This window comes from Nothoprocta perdicaria, unplaced genomic scaffold, assembly GCF_003342845.1.
Source record: "Nothoprocta perdicaria isolate Ctin4 unplaced genomic scaffold, notPer1 scaffold_83, whole genome shotgun sequence".
Classification (NCBI taxonomy): Eukaryota; Metazoa; Chordata; class Aves; order Tinamiformes; family Tinamidae; genus Nothoprocta; species Nothoprocta perdicaria.
This window is the reverse complement of record NW_020456121.1, coordinates 44681-65270: the sequence shown is the minus strand read 5'-3', so window position 1 is coordinate 65270 and position 20590 is coordinate 44681. Positions and strand designations below refer to the sequence as shown.

General features: G+C 36.6%; 1 protein-coding gene across 2 annotated transcripts in view; it reads left to right on the top strand.

Annotated features, from left to right (window-relative positions):
* The window catches only part of ZNF804A (zinc finger protein 804A), a 122783-nt gene extending 102553 nt beyond the window's left edge, over positions 1 to 20230 (top strand). The window contains exons 3-5 of one of the 2 annotated variants that reach the window (XR_003251395.1): positions 12126 to 12256; positions 14606 to 18043; positions 20168 to 20230. Coding sequence is in view for 1 of the 2 variants with exons in the window: in XM_026052106.1 (XP_025907891.1) it covers positions 12126 to 12256; positions 14606 to 17894 (3420 nt within the window). In the remaining variant the exon portion in view is untranslated. Of the gene's footprint in view, positions 1 to 12125; positions 12257 to 14605; positions 18641 to 20167 lie in introns of those variants that run through there. The other variant, XM_026052106.1, reaches the window with a different exon arrangement.
* Positions 20231 to 20590: the final 360 nt, after the last annotated feature.

Below are 20590 nucleotides of genomic sequence, written 5' to 3'. Positions count from 1 at the left end.
TTTTTCCTAAGCAGTAGTGATGGGAAAGCCTGTCTACTAAAAAGTACAGACTTTGGAAGTTTTTTTCCTTCTTTCAATATAAGTGTAAGGATTTAAGCAAAAATTCAAGGTTTGTGGCTCCTTGGAGTCCAACTTCATTACCTGCTCATCTCGCAATGTATATCCATCACTAGAAAGGGGCTTCTGTGCATTCTGCTTTGCAGATACATGGAGCGGTTGACTCCTTTGCAAATCCCTTACGTTACCATGTGAAGGGGAGTGTTTGATCTGTGGCGTGTAATTCCTCCGTAAGTAGGCAACTGAGAGTAACAGGGCTTTAGTAGTCCATTTAACATTTTTTGGTCCACTGCAAAGGAGTGTAGTATTTTACAGAAGAATAAAACCCAGTTTTAATTGTTGTTCTCATTTTTGAAGTAGAAGGAAAAAAAAGAAGGGGAAGTATGAGTTTTGATAATTTTTGAGCTCAGCTAGCTCTTGCAGCACATTTCATAGAAACAAGATCTACTACTGTGCAAATCCTCTATTTAATGGATCCAGAAAAGCAGGAAAACCTGTGAGTTCAGTATGTGGAGTGATACCCTATCTGATCTGATACTCGCTGAAGGAAAATTTCCTCTCCCTGGGGGAAGTGGCTGCCAGAAAGCAGAGGTCTGCTCAATTTTTTGTAGTATTGACATTCTGAATAGACCTCTTTCATCCAATAGACCCAATCAGGTAGTGTGGCACACTGAATAAGATAAAGAAGTGGTGTGATATGCTCTCCTGAGCACTTTGCTTCATATGTTTCAGAAAAACAAAAAATCTAAAATAATACTCATTTCTGGGAGCTTATATGATTTCTGCAAAGTAAACTTACTGGTATACTGCTAAGGAAATATTTTCTTGTACATTTATAACTGCTGTCATTGACAGTAAAATTGCCTGAAATATGAAATAATGATAGTGTGTTTTCTACCATGACAGAAACTGTAAAAGGTTTTGGCCTTTAGTACGCTTTAATGGGTGCTCTAGAAATAACTATAGAGGAACTGACACTTCCATTTATTAATTCATAATTGTCCAAAACAAACCTTGCTTTTTTCTCTCCCAGTAGATTGAAGTGTAGTATATGTTAATTGTTCTGGCTCTTCTCCTGTCCTGACACTTTGACAGCTCTTGTCAACTTCTAAAGTTATTCTCTTATGAAAATTGTACCTCTACTGGTTATTCTCCCATAATGGCCATGTCACTCATTTTTCTTTTTTTTTCTTTGTCTTTGTTTTTTCTTTTTAATTATTGCATCAAAGTTTGCACTCAGTGTTGTCCCGTGACAGGAGTGACTAGTGGCAGGTCAGCAATTCCTGTTTCAGAAAAAAAAAAAAATACAAGAATTAAAGAATTAATACAGCATTTTACTTCACAAGCGTGTGCGCCTAGGGCTCTTGTTTTACTAAGGCCCAAGTAGGTAGTTTCTGCTCATTAAAGAAATGAGGTTGTACAGTAAACTGATTTATTAACTATACCACCCAGTGCTCTCATCTTATCAAATCTCACACTGTGTAGGATTAGAGCAACTCATAATTTTTAAGGAAAAGCTGCTAATTAACACCCGTTTGCTAGAGGCCATGAAGGTACTTCAACAGGTGGCACGTCCTCCTTTGCGGCAGCGCTGGAGCAATATAATTGTGATGCTGGAGCCACTGCCTCCGAGACATAAAACCAAGACCTTGACCACTGTGATAATTAAAGTTGCAAGGCTTCTTTCTGGGAGCAAGGATGTTAACTTCGGTGCACTGGCCGAATTCCAGTCAGGTAATTAGGTTCTGTTGCATTAGTCCCCCCTGCAGCTTCAGCTGATTATAGTATCTTCTTCCCTCCCAGTCCTAGCTGCTAGGTGTAATTGCTGCGCGCTGTCGAGTAATTGGTGCTCGCTGTCAGACAGCTGCCATGTTCTTCAGCAGCTCYAGCTGTATTGCATTGATGGATGGAGGGATACAGATGTCCTCTGCAAAAGTTGTTACATGGGAAAACTCCTTGATATTGCAAAGATAGGCTTGAGATGAGCAAAAATAGTACTTACGGATTTCAGTATTTTGCTTATCAGAAATCCCTAGTTTGCACATTTGAGTTGAATACCAGTAGATGAACAGTGTCAATAACCTAGTACTAATTACACCAAACTGAAGAAAATGAAATTTAACTTCAATATTTTGCTTCCACTTGTTGAAACTACACTAGTAGGAGAGTAGTTGGGAGAGTTGTATATTTTTTTCTGGTGACTGCTCTGACATGCTTTAGAATCTAAGTTTTAGAAGTCTTTCTCTCTCTGACTCTGATGATGATGAAGTTACAAAGAGGTACAGAAACCACAGTACCCATGAGAGGCATTAAACTGTTGTTTGTCAAGGAGCTGTTGACTCTGAAGTCTAATAACCTCAGATGTCAGCATAATTAACTGTTTCACTGTGCTCAAAATCTTGAGGAATGAAAGGTAAAGCTATCAAAATTTGCTGTGATTAGAGTTCTGATTTCGTGTTGCCATTGGGCTAAGCCTGGAAAACCAAGCTGCCAAACCTATTTTTTCAAAGAGCAGAAAGAATAGCTGTTAGAGGAAATAATTGTCACCCCAGGCTCTGCCATTACCTTTAAAATTAAAAGTGAGAAAACTGAAGACATTTCCATCATAAACCAATTCAGAGAGCCATTATGGAAGACGGGAAATAGTACAGGAATTGTACAAGGAAGGATCAACCCRTTTAAATGTGAAGGGGAAGAGTCATCACATAAAGGGCCAGTCTTGCCTTTCAGACATTTTAAAAGCTTTGAAAGTAAACAAAAATCAGTGTGATCTTGCTGTTTTGGGTTTCCAAAAGGCTTTTGACAGACTTTCTGATGAAAATCTCTAAGGAGCTAAGTAGCCATGAGAAAAGAGGGAAGGCCTTGGAATGAACATCTTACCRTTTAATGGCCATGTAAGAGAGGATTCCATCACTACAAATTCTTGCTGAAGGGTATAGTGTTATTTAGCATATTCCTCCATGGCCTGGGAAAGGGTGAGCAGTGAGGAAGCAAAGCCTGCTGTTGCATGTAGTTGCTCAAGGGAGTAAGAACGAGTGTTCACTGAGAAGACTGACTAGTCGCTATTTTTCCAGTAAGAAGTGCATCCATCAAATGAAATTAATGAAGCAGCTACAAAACAAGGCAAAGGAGGTAGTACCGTAGGCGAGACATATAAAACATATTTAATTCAACACTAAACTATAATGTAAATACTAAAAAGTAGATATTTTGAAGGGAAACCTCGGAGAAGAGCTCTGTTGGCAGACTGTGAAGTCAGAAAAATCTTAGGAAATATCTTGAGCTAAAAACAGCTGTGATCTGGAAGGTTTCATACCTGCTTCRGTATTATTCTTGAAGCATCTCCTAATGTCATCTGTTCAAAGATGGAATACAGGCTAGGTGGGCCTGATTCTGCCCCAGTTCAGCCACTCTTCYTTGTTAAATATCTAAACCTGTAATTGTGCTTACTCTGGAAGCAATTGCTAGAGGACATAGAAAGTAAGATGGGATAAGAGCTGACTAGAAGAAGGAAAGTCTCTCAAGTTCTATTTTGTAGAATGTCAGTGGCTGGAGAGTTTCTTCAGAATGAAGATGAAAAAGGCAATGTTTTCAGTGGTAAGAAAGAAATTRGGATGCAGAAAAGCAGAAATCTGAATACAGTTTGCAGATGTGTTGCATTTAGGACACCAGCTGGCATCTTAAGGGTCAGTAGAAATTCCAAGTGGGATGATTTATCCTTAGTGATATTGCCACAGGCAGAAGTGAAAGTTCACATCAGCAAAGTGACGCATACTCTTTGTAAGCACACGATGTTTGCTCCATAACATCCGTTAAAAATGGAAGGTAAGTCTAAACTGTGCAAACATATCTGCTTGTTTAAGACGAGCAGTGCTTCTCTTTTGTAGGAATCTGGCATCCATGTAGTCTCTGAGATTATCAGTTGACAGGGCAGTAGGGCAAAGTGGAATGCATTCCTAAATTTACCTTTACTTTCAAATCACATTTCTATGTATGCCATCGCTTCTGTGACTTAGGGACTCATTTCTTCCTGAGAACTGACTGACAGTGTTACTGTTGATGTAACACATCGGCATCGCACAGAATAGATCATCTTCAAACTGCAAGTGCAGTCTCAACAGATCAGTTGACAGTTCAACAGTTTATTAGAGGGTGTTAGACTGCTGTATATAATCTTATCTGAACTATTTGTTACCTTTTGGAAAATCCTAGATTTGTTTTAAGTAGTGAGAAGTATGGGGGATTTCATTCCTTAAATTTATGCTTTTTTTTAAATCTTACACCTATATATCTTATGTCAGATATATACATTATGTCAATGTCAGATATATACCAATATACCTTATGTCAGAGGTAAGAGTGAAGATTTTTTATTGAAATGATCTGAGCTTTCAAACTTTAGAAATGTTCCAAGTCTTTAAATTCTGCAGAAATAAAATAAAAAATAAAAGGATGTGGTAGGGTAGACATTTGGTAGGTAGATAAGTGTTTTATGATTTTTTTTTCCCCATCCCAGAAGACTCTGCAACATCCTGCTAAGTGGGGACTGTAAGATTTTAAGGCCATCTTACTTGAAGAGATAATGCGAAGASTGAGGGCATTATCTATAATATCTAACTTTCTGTAGGTAATARTTCATGTAGTGAAATCTTTGGTAAAATGTTAGCAAAGTTTGATGATATGTGTTTTTAATAGAAGCCCGCAGGAAAAAACATACATAAAAGAATTTGAACCCAAATTTGTGAAATAGTTTTCCTTTGGTCCTCGTTCCAAATGCACCTAAGATTTTTCTAGAAAAAGATGAGATTTGTGTTCTTGACGGAAAACAAAATAGTGAACCGTAACCAGAAAAATGTGATGTGTCATCTGGAGGATTCTACCATTAGATTAAATATCAACAAAAATAATTGTTTTGACTGAATATCCTATATCTTATGTAAAAGAACAGCCACTGCTTTGTCAGTTTGCTTTTGTTGTTAATCATGGGGTGTCTAGTTACACTGTATAGTGCTAGAGGGTAGTAGGAAATTACTTTTTTCGGAAAGGAGAGTGTTTTTMAATCTATTTTTTTCTGATCATATGAAGAATGGGCAAGGTTTTCATAGCTAGTATGTGTAGTTCTTAGTTGAAAAGTATTTTTGTTTCTTTGTGTTTAGAGGCCTGAAGAACTTTTTATCTTCTTCCCCCTAAATATAGCGTTATTTTGACCTTGAAATGGTAAAGCTGCTGTTCTTATTTTCCATTTTCTGCAGCAATATTTTATCCAGAAATACCTTCCTATTGAGCACAGACATTTTAAATCTATCTTCTGTTGAGGAATATAGAAGGTCCACCTAGTTAATTGCACTTGTTATTTATGTGTCAGATACATAACTTTTTATGTGCTTCTTTTTCTCYTTTTCTTCAAAGCCTGAACATACAACAGTTTAGATTTCGGAGTTTAATGCTCTAGATATTGCTTTAATCTTGCCTTCTAGTGTGACCTTCACCCATTAATCAGATAGAACCTGTGTAGTGAGTGGGAGCATTTTTATCAAAGTATGACTGTTGTTGTAGGAAAGAAGGGAAATTTGATATTGGCAATTTTCCTTAGAAATTGTCTTCACCTTTAAGAATGCAAGCTAAGACTTGAGTACTCTTCCTTTCAATAGTGAACTCTAATTATTATTTTTATTAATTTCCTTGTTATTCTTAATCGAGGACAGATTGTCTCCTGACAGGTTCACATCTGATTTAGGCAAGAGTATATTGCTCCAAGTTGCTTCTGGCATATATTAAAACGGACAACTTGATCTGCTATGCCCATCATCACTTGTTCATCCAAAAGCAGCCAGTTTTCAAAGTTCAGATACCCAACCAACAAACACGTTTTGCAATTATATAGATTAAAAAAAGCCATACCTAACATGCAAATCCAAGAATTTTTTGATAGTCTAGGTAAAGCCTTTCGTTAGTCAAGCAGCCTAATGAAAGAAATATTAGGACAGTTACAATAATAYTTATAGTTCAAATCATTAAATTATTACAGCACATTCCCAGTAATGATTAAGTTAAAACTGATATACTCAAGCTTTCCAGTGTTTAACCCTTTTCTAGTGTTTTAATCCTCTTACAGTGCTCCTTAAGAATAAAAGGAAGGACAAAGACTTATGGAACCATAGAATTAGGTGCTCTAAGTAGGTGTACCCAACCAGGATATTACAGAATTTTTTCTCCTAAATACGAGACCGGTATATTCTGTTTTTAGTACAGAAATCGTACTAAAAGTGCTTGCAGCAAATTATACAGAGAGGGGAAGGAAAAAGATTAAGAATAGCAGCCTGTTCCTATAAGAGACAGAGAACTTTCATGCTGGAGATGTGATGAATCATTTTGACCTATTCTGATAGCATTAGAGGCTGAGTCATCCAACCGTTATGTGCCCAACTTTACTGTAAAAATGTCCCACTGTACCCACTGTAATAATCATAGTGATAAACATAATGTACATTCATATATGCATATATTTCATCTTTATTGTGCTTTGTGGCTTTATCATCTCACACTAGAAGGTGRCTCTAAAGTTGACAAACTGATTCTTAACCAAGAAGTTGAGTGAACTTTCTCTRAAAGGAGTTCTGAGTGAGGAAGCCGTGGTTCCTGTAGAATGATTTTTCGAAAMTGTATGGAGTTCAAATGGGGATTTTTTTCCACTAGCTGAAAGCTTTACGGACAGAGCTTCGAGGGGATGTTGTGGGACTATTCTCAYGCATGGCAGATTGTAACTGGCCAGGGAATGAAGCAGTCATCAGCATTTAGCACTTGGTGACCAGTGTCCATCTCAAAATACTAAGAGGCAGTGGCTGCCTGAATCAATATTCTGGTCACAGTAGAACTATTGGAAATTGAAAATGCTAAATATGCTTGCAAGAATATTGTGAATGCTTAATTTCCCAGGTGGAGGCAAGGCAGGGTGGTGGGTAATGCTGTGGGATCAGTGAAATGTGTTTGACATGATCCGTGCCATGTACGAAGACGCTCCAATTGCCATTAGGAGGAAGTTAGAACAATCTGTTGCCTCTGGAGGCAGTCCCACAATTGAGCCAGCCCTGCAACTTAGCCCTGCTCTCCAACTGTGCTAGACATAACCATTTCTCAACAGGTTGAAAATGATCTCTTGCATGTGCCTGTTTAAATTAGAACACTAAATGGTGCAGAAGTGGGTGAAAAGTAAAGTGATCCTTAAAAAGAAGTGACATATACCTACTTTGTCATTAATCTTTGTGACTGAAGAAGCACCTTTGACTGTTGCTGAAAATTCCCACATTTATTTCAAAAATTTGACTATCCCTGAATACGCCAGGTATTTCCATATTGTCTTAGAGAAGTAAAAATAGGCCTAGAGATTATGTACCTTCAAATTCATGGGCTAGAATATGTAACCACTTTTGAGATGAACAAATGTGTTTCAGCATTCTGAGCTTTTCATTATTTACTTAAATTACTTTGATTGGCAGGATGCTAATTCTGTGCCTTTATGCTGTTTTCTTTCGTCTTCGCCTTAATATTAATGAAGAACTCTGCTGAGTTTTGCTGAAGCTAACAAAAAAATATCTTAAACCTTGCAACTTGATCAGACTCTTCTTATCCACATGGTTCCTGGCTATCTTGGTGAAATATTCTGCTTGTAACAGTAATTTTGGACATTAAAAASAATCTTTTTGCGCAGTGGCAAAGCTGGGACCATTTAGTCAGCTCTAGGAAACATAGTTTTCTTAAAATGAAAACTACTGAAGTCTTCATTTATGGTCCAGAAACAGTTACTTGCCAACACTCAGTGAATGTAAAATTAAGCATGAGATTTAACATGCTAGAAAAGGCATTAATCATTACATAGTGAAGTATGTCTTTGTTCCTTATGGATATTTTTTCCAGGATACATGGAGAGAAATAAAAAGTAAAGATTTACATTTTTCTTTTATTGTTTCATGGTATATATTTTGCAATGACCTAATTGATARTAATTAGGAAGATCTTCATCAAAGGTTACTAGCTTTCCTCTWTGTGAAATGGAGGTTCTGAAGGATTTATGTTCTTCTTTAGGCAAAAAATTTTGCCTGCATAAAACTTCTGATAAAACTTCTGCCAGCCTCCTTTCTGGCCTATGATGGGCATGTAAAACACGCCCAGCCTTCCCTCCTCTTAGTTGATTCCTACTTGCTACTGAGAGTTTGGCATTGATGCTTGTGACAGCGCTAGGAAAATCAACTGAATCTACATATTCAGTGATACTGGAGTCCAAAGAATTGTTATTTAAAATTCCTGCATTTACCTATATTTGTATGTTTTAGATTTCTTCTAATATTAAAAGACCACCAGGAGGATATGCCTGCAGTTTGTGGTGGATGTAGAAGAGGAGAAGGATTATTCACAAAGGATTATTCTTTGTCACCTGAAGGTCTTAATATCTGAACACATAAAATGTGGTTCTGTTGCAAATTTGTGGACCCCTCTCAGTTTTTAAGGTAGGGTTTAAGTTTTATAGTTTAAAGTGAGGTGTGTATATATACCTATAGACAGAGGCAACTGGAAGCAGTGTGTAATTTGCARCAAAATGATAATTATTCAGAAGCCAACAATACACCAAATAGATTTGTTAAAGACTTCTAAAAAACAAAGGAACTGATCAGTGTTAAAATAACTCATCCMTTGATGAAATAAGAAGACGAGATATTTCACTGTATAAGATAAGATAGTAACATAAAAATGTTACTGGAAGTAATCTCTGGGGGGGCCAACCACAGCCCAGCTTCCTGTTCACCAAGACTAGGTCATCAGGCGTTGCTTTGTTGAGCCAAGCCGTGAATAGCTGCTTGATATTCAAGCCTTGAATATCTGGACATGCCCAGACCCCATGAGTAACATGTTCCAGTGCCACACTCACCTCGGAAAGATGTTTTCTTAGCTACTGTCAAGAAGAATTTGTCTCCATCTGCTTTTTAACTCCCTTTAAGTGGTTTATAGACTGCTGTTAGATTTGCTCTTAGCTCCTCTTCAATTGAAGGAATATATTGTAGGGATTAATTTAATAATGGCGGCATAAAAAAAGAAAAAAAGAAAAAAGGAAAAAAAAAAGATTGACTGTTAGTTTCCTCCTTAGCCTACTTTATTTCTGTGGTTGAATTACTACTTCCCTGAGAGATCTTGCTGTTTCTCCTTTCTTATTGAAATAACTTTTCTGATTTAATGTCTGCTAGGGAGGTCTTATAATACTAAAAATAGAATTATTTTAGTTTATTTTTGTCTGTAATCTTTTTTCTTTTTTTAATAATATGAAACATTATTATGAAAAAGATGTAGAACTGAAAGCCACAATGCAAGAGGTGCTGCTATGTTGTGCTCAGTAAAGTGCAGGTCTCCAGCAGCATGACTGTAAGTGATAAAACCACTCAAATTCCCAAAGACATAATGAAAGTAGGTGTGTTTTTCATCTTCCTAAATAATGCTTTGTTTTAAGAGGCAATTTCATTCACTGTTTGAATGTTTACAGTGTTTATAGTTATGAGAACTGTTCCGTTATTTAAACCTGATAAAGCACTATCCTCTTTGAATAAGGATTCTAATACAAGTTGACATCACAAGTATTTATATAAAGAATTGTCACTCTGCTGTACTGTAATTCATATAAAGAAGCAATAAACCATCCCAGGTAACAGGAAGTTGTAGAGAGAAGTCATACATTAATCAGAGAAAGGAGAATTATCTGGTATAACAAGAAATCAATTTAGGATTGTTTTGATTTGTATATCAGAATTTCCTGAGTATTCTGCAAGCATAGAGAGATCTGAGGTAGATTTCTTTGAGATACAGGATCAGGAATTTGTTCCTTGTGTGTTATTCTCAGTATTAGTTTATGAGCTGCTACGATCTTCCTCCTCACCTGGACTTCAGTTAACATGATTAAATGTTAATGTGCAAAAAGTTCCCAGCCAAGTTCTGTGTAAGTAGATRGGATGTTTTTGCTTTGAGTCTAGTTTTACATTTAGGTGAATTACAGTAATTTACTTTCCATGTGAGCTAAAGTGACCCTCTTACAGGATCCAATTGTAAGACTGGATAATTCGAGTAAAACTTCCCATTGCTCAGTATTTGGTGAAGTCATTTGGAAAAGTCTTTGATCTGTGCTCTAAGTGGCAGTACAGTGTATCATAGCAATGCTGCAGGACAATAGTGAACGAGGCTTTTAGTTCTTTTAAAGAACCTCATTTAATTATTCATTGTGAACTATTTGTTGAACTCTGCTTCTAAGCACTTAYACATTTTGAGCTTGTTCAAAAACCGCAAAATATATGAAGGAATCATGTCATATATCTGGCTGCTAATTATTTGCTGAATCATGGAAGCAAATGGGGAAAAAAAAAAACCAAGCGCTAAGCTGTTGAAGTTAGCATTGATGAATAGTTCTGTCACAGGGAAAAACATAAAAAGTTTAAGAAAAATATTATTTTTAAGAATAAGCACTCTTTATTGCTCCCAATTTTCAAAAGGCATGGAACTAAGATATTTTCATCATGTTTTGATTTGCAGAACACAAACAAAAATTATAAAATACAAATAATAGTGCAACATGAATGCAGCGCTACTTATCCCTGRCTTAGCATGACTCAGTACAGCACAGGAATTTCTGTAAGAGTTTATCCAGTGGCTAGGTGAAAATAAATGAAAGAAAACTACAGTATCCAAAAAKAGTCATATGGGGACATATTTTCCCACTTAGTTGAGCTTTTATAAATAGGAAAAATATACTCATCCTTAAACCTTGTTGCTCCAGCTGTGTTCTTCATTGTTTTACAAACTATGTTTTACAACATAGTTTCACTGAATATATATRTATTTGCTGAAAAAGACCTGAAAATTTATCTAGATATGTCATGAAAATCATTAAAGCTGTCCATGAAGAAGATTCAGTTATAAAAAAAAAATGAGATAATAATTCCTGTTATGCTTAGAAGTATTATATTCAGTACCACTCCTCACTGAAAAAAGGGACCTTTCATTTAGCAGGACAGCTGACAGAAGAGAATCACTGGAACAAATAGTTCCAGAAGGAAAAACAGGCCGACAAGAAGATTGTGCAAATGAAACTTCTTCCAGACTCTTCTGTCTTGCTCACTGACACTTACTTATAACAACCAAGCAGAACAATTTGATTGTTTAAAAATAGTAAACAATTTTTCTGTACCAGAACTTGTATGTGCTAAACAAATAATGACTGATTAGAGGCTGATTAGAGGCATCATTCTGTGCATAAATGAATGAGGTTGTTGTATGAGAAGTACTTTTCTGTCAACAGAAAAAAAAATGGTCAAAAGAGGCACACAAAAAAAGAGAAAGAGCAAAACCAGGAAAGCAATGTTTATAGTGTTCAGCAAACTCTGCTACATATCTACTTCATATTTTTCACTGATGATACAACAATACACCTTGAATAATACAAGGCTAAAATTATTGCTTTTCCATGTTGAGATAGCCACTGATCATGACCAACCATTGGACCTCCTACACAAAATCAGTGGCAGATCATTGAGTTCTTCTAAAACTCATGAGATAATGATCTTTTGTGTTAGCTTAAATGTTTTTACATGACTACTGGAGAGTATCTTTTGAAGAATGTCTTCTATGTGCAATATAGAAGGGTGAAGTTATTTGAGAGACAGGTTCTTGGTGGTTGTATGCATATAAATACTTGTTTCCTTAAGGACTAGTCCCTTTATTAATTATTACCATGTCAAAGAGAAATAAGTCTGTGGAGCATTTATGGAAAAAGAGGAAGCTAACATGAAATTCTGATTTAACCTAGTCCTGGTTCTACTGAGAGTGTTCTTTTTAATTACAAGATCCATAGAAAACAATATGTAGATTTCCTGTATGGTAAATTTTGGTATTTTGCTTGAAATGAATGAATTTATTGAATAGATAGCCTGTTTAAGGTGGAAAGCATCTCTCATTATGAGTGCTCACCAGAAAATAACTTTGGTTATGTAATGTTTATTATTCCTTTCTTGTTTGTATGTCTTGATTTCTCATAGAGACTCAAGGAGCTGAAACAGAGGGAGTTTGCCCGAAATGTAGCTTCCAAGTCAAGAAAAGATGAAAGAAAACAAGAAAAGGCCCTTCAACGTTTGCACAAGTTAGCTGAGCTGAGGAAAGAGACAGCTTGGTAAGTGAATAGCTGTGAAAATGTAGAAAATATTTTAAATAATCCCTGGACTATTAGCTGGAGCTCTGGGACACATGGCTGTTAAAATCCTCAGCTGGAGCTAAGCACACAGCCCTGCACATTTTTATGCCATTTCTGAAGCAGTATGTATACAGTCATTTGATTCACACCATGTGAAGAAATAAATGTTTAACGTTATTTTTCAGTGGAGCTAAATTGACATGTATTTTTAGTTTAAGAAAAATTGTTTCATATATATTTCATAAAACTAGGCAGACTGGTTGAAAGCTTAGTGAACTAGGTCATGCATTTGAAGGCTGACACTACTTCATTGATGAGGTGAGGAATGCAGTCTGTCTTTCTAGGATGTAACAGATCTCTGCAATTTAGTTTTCAAACAGCTTTCCTGGGAAGGCATCCAGAAATCTAGTTTTAAATTTCAGTATCTTGATGTTTTATATTAAAAGATAAGTGCATCTTTTCCCAGCTCAGCAGAGTGTTTACTTCTCATTACAAGAGTGACTCCTGACTAGTCATACATTACTGTTGAATCTAGGCATATCTCTGAAGTTAATATTGAATTTGCTGGTTGTGATCATATTCTTACTAAAATATAATACACTTACAAGCCACTGAAAATATTTGTGGCAGGTTGGCCTTTTGCAGTGCCTCAAGGGTCAGATCAGAAAAGTAGGTGTTTAAAAGCAAATATTTTCATTTTATCTGGGCTTCATCTTACCAGATGAACTACCAGAGAAGTCAGACCATAAGACCTGTTTTTCTGTTYCTGTGGTTGCATCCATATTTGTATGCTGGTCAGTATATGGAAGTAAAGTCTCTAAACAGGTGGATATGACATGAATCTTCAAAGGTCGGTTGATACGAGCTAGATAATACCTGTTTTTTCTTTTTTATCCATTTATGGTAGGTGATTTAGAGGCTTTTTAAATCAGTGCTTTAACTTTCCAAATCTAATAATTGAGCATCATGATTTTTATATTCTCGATTTTAGATATTGTTCCCTGAAACGTACCTCAATATCAAAATTTAGTAGAATTCAGGAATGAGGTATTGTTCATCTTTTTTTTGACGTTAATGAAACACAGATTTTGATATTGTTGTTTATGTTACTTTATAAATGTCCTTCTTCTATTTCCTGAAGGAAGAACTGCCTCTAAGATTTATTTCTCCATTTCATAATTGCTTTCTACTGCTTTGTGTTGTTAGCAGTGTGATATAAACAGACACACAGAATTCTTTTAAATTAGAATCTTCTAAGTTGGGATTATAGAAGAAACCAACATTTTATTTTGTTAGAGAAAAGTTTGGGTTTTTTTAAGATATTTTCAATCTATGCTGAACTGACAAATGAAAGACTTCTCATGAGGAAGTCCTTTCTCACAAAATCTCTACCTTAATTCCTAGATACAATAGATGTAAATTTGCCATTCTGTAGTTCATCACTTGTCCTGAGCTACACTTGCAAGTCTTCTCATCATCCAGTTTTATTGTGCACTAAAAAATCCAGAAAATTTAGTTGAAGCCATAACAGTGACAAATTGTTACATAGAAACTTCTGCGTCTCCTGATGTCGAGTGTTTTTATTTTTTGTGGATCCTGGAAAACTGACAACTTAAATTTTGCTCTTGTCCTTGCTTCCTCTTAAGTCAAATAGAACAGATGGGAATATGACATGAAATAAAGAACAGGAGTAGACGATGATAATTTTTTTTCTCAAGAAAGATGAATCACTTATTGCACTACTGTCAGCTAAACTGCTTTCCTGAAATTATTTTTCCATGAAAGAAATTGCTGAGATTGCTACAGTTATATTTGTGAACACAAATAAAAAGAGAGTTGATGGAGTGATTGCCTATAGGTGGAGAAGCAGTCACTAGGATTATGACTAAATGGGAGGTGATCTATGAGATGGTTTCTGTTTTAATATATTCTGCAGCTCAAAAGAATTTAAAACCTCTACTATTTGTAGTAATACTGTTGAAACCATAATGGTCTATAGGGAGAAGTAAGATTTCTAGAGAAWGATAACCTTCTGGGTTAGCTAGGAAAAACGTGAACAGCCGTGTATGAATATTAGCATCTTATAATTCCACAGGTAGGAATGATGGGTACAATGTTTACTCATTAATTTTAGTATGTACAACTGATTTTACTATTTTTTTTTAATGTTTCAAAAAGGCTTTATCGACTCTTCCTGTTTCCTTAAAAAGTTTTAGCTACCAAGGTAACATCAAGTTCCTCTGGCAGGAATACAGTACTAATATCTGCGATTTTTTTTTTTTTTTTTTTTTGAAATGTACTCATGCTGAGTTTTGTTTTCCTTTCTAGTGCCCCTGGAAGTGGCCCCATGTTCAAATCTACTACAGTGACTGTGCATGATAATTCCAGTGATATCCCACAAAGTGCTGCCATAGACTCTGCTAATATACAAGATTTCAATTGCACAGTAACACCCTGTGCACAGAATTCTAACAGTGTGGCTTCTGATCTTTCCTCCATGCATGAGAATGCCTGTAGTAATATATCTGACCCTAAGAAACTTGGAGATCAAGTTCAGGGAGCTCAAGGACATAAAGTTGCATTCTCTTTTGCCTTCCCTAAGAAAGCAGCTGTCAAACTGGAATCTTCAGCTGCGGTTTTCTATGAATATAATGATGAAACATCTATTGAGCATGGTTTTAGCAGAAAAAGTAGATTTGTTCCAGGACCTTGTAATCTTCAGTCTCCAACAGCAGAAATAATTCTGTGCTCTGAGGAGAATCATGACTGCTTTTGTCCACTGGTGGAAAAATGCTCTGAAACAGAGGAAGCTCCTGAAACTCAGGAGTCGAAAGAACCAGCCAGTAAAGAAAACAAAATGCTGGAGAGTACTGTGTTTATTCCTGATATTTCTCATTCAAAAAATACCGTGTCTCCTGATTTGGATGGCTACAATATTGATGTAAGTACAACAGATTTACTAGATCAAGCACTACCCACAGGTGCAACCAGTAATCATGAACTGCCAATTGAATGCAGTAGTCATGAGCTGCTGGGAAATGGATCTGTTGCTCAGCCTGCTATGAAGGATTGTTTATCTCAGCAAGATAATACGGGAGAAAATTGTAAAAACGGGAACAGTGATTCATCCACAATTGAAATAAAACAGCTTGGGGCTGATGCATTAATTTCATCGAATTATGAAGAAGATAATAAAAGCCCACAAAGCAAGTCAGAGACACGCAAGAAACCTTCTGAACCTTTTTTTCCTGTTCTTAGCAAACATGGATCAAATACACTTCAGTGGCCATCAGAGATGTTAATTTACACAAATACAGACCCATCAATTTCTTACAGCTGTAATCCTTTATATTTTGACTTCAAGTTGTCAAAAGCAAGTGACAGCCAAGAAAAGCCCAAACACCAGACAAACATACCTCATTCTCACCATAAAACTGAATCTAACCAAGACCTAGTCTTAGATTTTACAAATAAATCCACTTCAGAATGTGGTGATTATCAAACGGAAATGAATAAAAACATGTGTAACTTTACGATACCTCTTATAAGTGACGTTTCCCTCATCAGAAATTGTGATCTTGCAAAAAATCAAGATAAAATATGCTTAGGTGAATCATTTAGGATTAGAAAAATAGGAAAGTGTCACATTTCTAAAAGTCATTTACGACAAAGCACTGTGATAGATGAGAAACATAACAAAGTCCGCATCAAAGAAGGTCATGTAAAATGTCTTTGCAAAAACAGAAAACGAAAAAGGAAAAGAAAACTATGTCATTGCCATCATCATCATCACCCTCATTGTCGAGAAACAGCAAAGGCAGAAATAAAGATTTCCTCAGTGCCTGAACAGGAAAATAATTATGTAGAAGAAGATAAATATCAGCCACTTCAAAACAATCCAGAGAAGTGTAGATATGATGCAGGAATCTGGTTATCTACAGATGAGATACAACAGTCATATCAAAAACTTAGTTTTGAAAGCAAAAGTCATAAAAGAGCCATAGCTGCATCAGCTTATGCGTGTGGGGACAGAGACTCATGTGAGATTTGGAATGCRAAAAATAGTAACTATATCTCTGATTCTAACCACAGGAAAAGCAAAACAAGCTCTCGGAGGCAATCAAAACAAGTGGCTCTGAATTCCAGAAGACATAATTTAATGTGCTCAAGAGCATTTTGTAGCTGGAAAGTCAGAAGATCAAGCTGTAGCCCTGAGCATAAGTGTCTAAGACACTGCAGTGAGGAGAAGAATCTGAATCAAAATCCATCCATAAAAAGAAGTTACAGCTTTCTGACAGATGAACCTGAAAAATTCCATGGAAAACGAAGACATCATACCTATTCTTCTTCTTCAGATGAAAGTTTGTACAAACCGACATATGTAGCAGAAGAATGTTTAAGGCAAGTGAGTTCTCTAGCTACACGTCACAAGGCAAAAGGGAAACGCAGGAGGAGGAAAGCCAGAATACGTCGTGTATTTATTGGCAAGGATGCAAAAGATGAGACCTCYAGGCCTTTGGAAGAAAATTCCACAAATCCAACAGTAAGTATTCTAGGAGAATTGTTGATTCAAGACAATATGGAGCAAACTAATACAGATCCTGAAGCTGTTTGTGGAAAAAGTACCGATGATACAGTGCAACAGATAGAAAACAAGTCATCTCTACAAGCAGATAGTTCACATTTGCTGGAAAAAGACAAATTGAGCGAGTGTTCAGCACTGGAGAACCCTTCAAACAAAATTTTGGAAGCTGCCACACATTCAGTTGCTTCTGTTCCTGAGCAAGGTATTCCAGAAACTGCATCCTCAAAGGACGTTCTGGAAGATGAAAAGAAAAAGAAAAATGTAAACAGTCATGAAAATGAAGCTCCTTGTAAAGTGCCCATCACCAATAGAAATTTGGAGCAAGTTTTTCCCAGAACATTTCTTTGCCACTATGAGTTGGCTGAAGCTGTACCACATGAAAAAATTAACGAAGTGGCCAGTGAGTGGGTACGGTGTAATTCCAACACGCTTAACAGCCCACCCCCTTTGCCATTCAAAGAAGCACAGTCCAACAGTCACACCTTCTTAACTACCGAGCAGTTAATCACCCCCTTCACATTGCCGGAGCAGGCATTGCTATTTCCCCCGGATACTCCTGAGAAATTCAAAGACCTCCAGCCTGAAGCATATCAGCAGATCATGCAGCAGCATATGCTGGCGAACAAAGTGAAGTTTGCCTTCCCTCCTGCGGCGGTCCAGCCCCCGAGTTCTCCGTTGCCCTTACCCTTGCAACAGCCCCTGTCGTCTACCTCCGTTACCACGATCCATCATGCTGTTTTACAGCAGCACACGGCCGCGGCCGCAGCAAGTACGTTTAAGGTTCTTCAGCCCCACCAGCAGTTTCTCTCACAGGTCCCCGCTCTTTCCAGAGCACCTTTACCTCATCTGTCAGTAGGACCTAGACTTTGTCCAGGAGGCCACGCGACTTTTGTTGCTCCGCCGCATTTGCCGCTGATTCCGACTTCAGTCCTCCATCCAACGCACCTGACGTTCCCCGCTCTGCCACACACAGTGTTTCCTTCCCTGCTCTCACCACATCCAGCTGTCATTCCCCTCCAGCCCCTCTTTTAGGACGGATTTTTAGCAGCAGCAATGGGGAAAAGGAGCCTTCCGATTCAACAAACTTGCTATTTCTACAGTCTCCTCAGCTCTGCAAGACAGTTTTATGAATTAGTGAAATAAACAGGTTAAAAATGCTCATTCATTTGGAAGGATTTACTGTAAGTATAATGATGCAAATATTCATGTAAAATTCAGATCTATACTATAATTAAAGCACTGACTAGTCTGATGCTACGATGAACTATATATACATAAGTGCAGATGATGTCTTAGAATATGTATAATGTATGTAAAATATATTTATAGTCTGTAACTTATGTTGTAAAGTATTCACTTTTTGTTTTTTATCTTTGTGTATTTGCACCTATTTAATGTTTAGACAAAGCTGATGCACTATGTTTTGTACTATGTTCTCTGAAACTGTAAATCTAGTGACAAACTATCTCTTGCAATAAATTTTTGTTAACTACTTAATTATATCAAAAATCTTTCATTGTAAGCCTCATGGATGTTCTTCCATGTTGTTGTGCATTTTAATAACATTCTGTGCTCCAGCTGTATTCGGATAATCAGGTTTCCTATATTTCAGTGATTTATCACAGGGGCTCAGAGGCTAATACCTTGAGGGCAGCTGTCTGACTGAGCAGGAGAGAAGGGATAATAGATCTGTTTGTGTTAGCAGTTTGATGTCACCATGACAAATTTTGCCTCCTTGGAGTATGTGCACAAACGGCTGACTGTTTGAGTTAATCCCTTTTATATTAAACCACAAAAAAAGACAATGTATCAAAAATAACATAAATGGTAGAGAAAAGAAGAAAAAATCAGGGACAGTTTGACTTAAAATGGAGCGTTCAGCTATCTTACGATTAAACGTGCAGCACAGGGAAGGCCTTATTTCCATCAGCTCTCCTATTTTGTATGCCTGTGTCTTGCATGTCCACGTGAGCAAATCCTTAAAGGCTAGCTTGCCTATTTTGCTCTGTGAACCCCCCTTTTATATGTAGGTTTTGCGAGTTCAGGTTCTTTATTCATCAATGTGGTAGCCTGTCCCTCACGCGTGAGATGGAGTGCAGCAGACTGCCAACCCTAAAATGGAAATCTGCTCAGAAGAGTCAGCCAAAGACTTGGAGGCTGTCTTTGATTGACACCCATCTTACATTTACCTCAGTGGGAGACGAATCTGGCAGAGTGAAGATCCTTGTCACTGTTTAATGCAGGGAGAAAGCCAGAGCGTATAAACAAGAAGGGGAGGTTATGAAGAACTTAAAATGTGGAATTTTTAATCCTGCAATGGTTTGATTCAATTTCTTACCTCATTTTGCTGTATTTCTTGCAGCATATTGGCACAAAAAGAATAAAATAGAATAGAAATAAATAGAATAATATATTGCAATTACTTCTACTTGTATTTCAGAGAATTCCCTCTACCTCTGCAGCCCATTTACTGTTGTCGAACGTCATCCTACTTTAGCCATCGAAGTCTTCTCATTTAGTTTAATATGAGATATATCAGGCCCACAAATGTGATGGTCTCAAAATAAAAATGTAGAAGTGGTTCTGAAATAGAACCATCTCTTTGGCTTAAAATGCAATAGTCTTGTGAATGAAGCCAAGAATTTGCAGCAGGACCTTTAGTAGTAGCAAAACTTGATAAAAGGTAAGCTAGTTTTGAAATTGCTGACTTCTTTTCACTAATCATTTATCACAATTAAATTTCAGTTGAACTGAAAGAGTAGYAATTTTGAAGATTAGTAACATAAGTCTCATATTAATAGATACATGCATTATCCATTTAAAAATTGGCATCCATTTAGCAAATTTAAACTATACGTCTGGATATTATTTTCTGCATCTATAACCTTAGAACTCAACTATATGGATATTGCAAGTTTTAATAGATTATTGCATTAAATTTAAAGCAACATATTGTCAATTGTGATCACAAAGTTAGATGCTGAAGATTTGTAGGTTTTCCTTGTCATGCCATTATAAAGGGCTAAACTATGTTAATAAGCAAAAAGATAACAGCAGCTGAGTGGCCTGGTTATGAGGAGCCTCTTGGAACCTGCCTGAGGCTGTGGCATGGAACAGAAGGTTGCTGAGCATCTATGCCTATAATGCCATAATCAGGGTACATTTTCTCTAGCTTATAGTTTCCAGTGACTGATATTTTTTTCTTGGTGGTGCATTTATTGTTTTGTTTTTGTTGTTGTTTTTAATCTGGTGCATAGAAAATATGTTTTAAGTTACTTCATCCTATCTTTTTTTTTTTTTCCCAGGTGTATGCCTGTGTAATCTGTATGACTCCACTACCTCCTGTAATATACAGGTGCCAAGTTGGCTGTAAAGCACATTGCTCAGGCACTGGACTCCCTATAGCAACAGCAGCAAAAGGTACATAGTAGTTAGTTAGCCTTATATCTTAGCTCCCTTAAGCTAGCTTGAGTACTTCTGTGCTCTTTTGCTAAAGTCATTGTAGACAGTTTCTAGATTCTCGTATCTTATCAAAGAAATCAATCTGATTATACAACAGTGCACTTCAAAGAAAGAACAATGTTGGACAGTTACTGCTACATGTAGCCATATATTTTTATCTAGCAGGAGATTAAAGATTACAAATTTCATTTTTTTTCAATTATAATGTTCATTGAAAAAAAACCCATCTATTAACTTAGATGTCCATTTTTAATGAAAAAAATTGC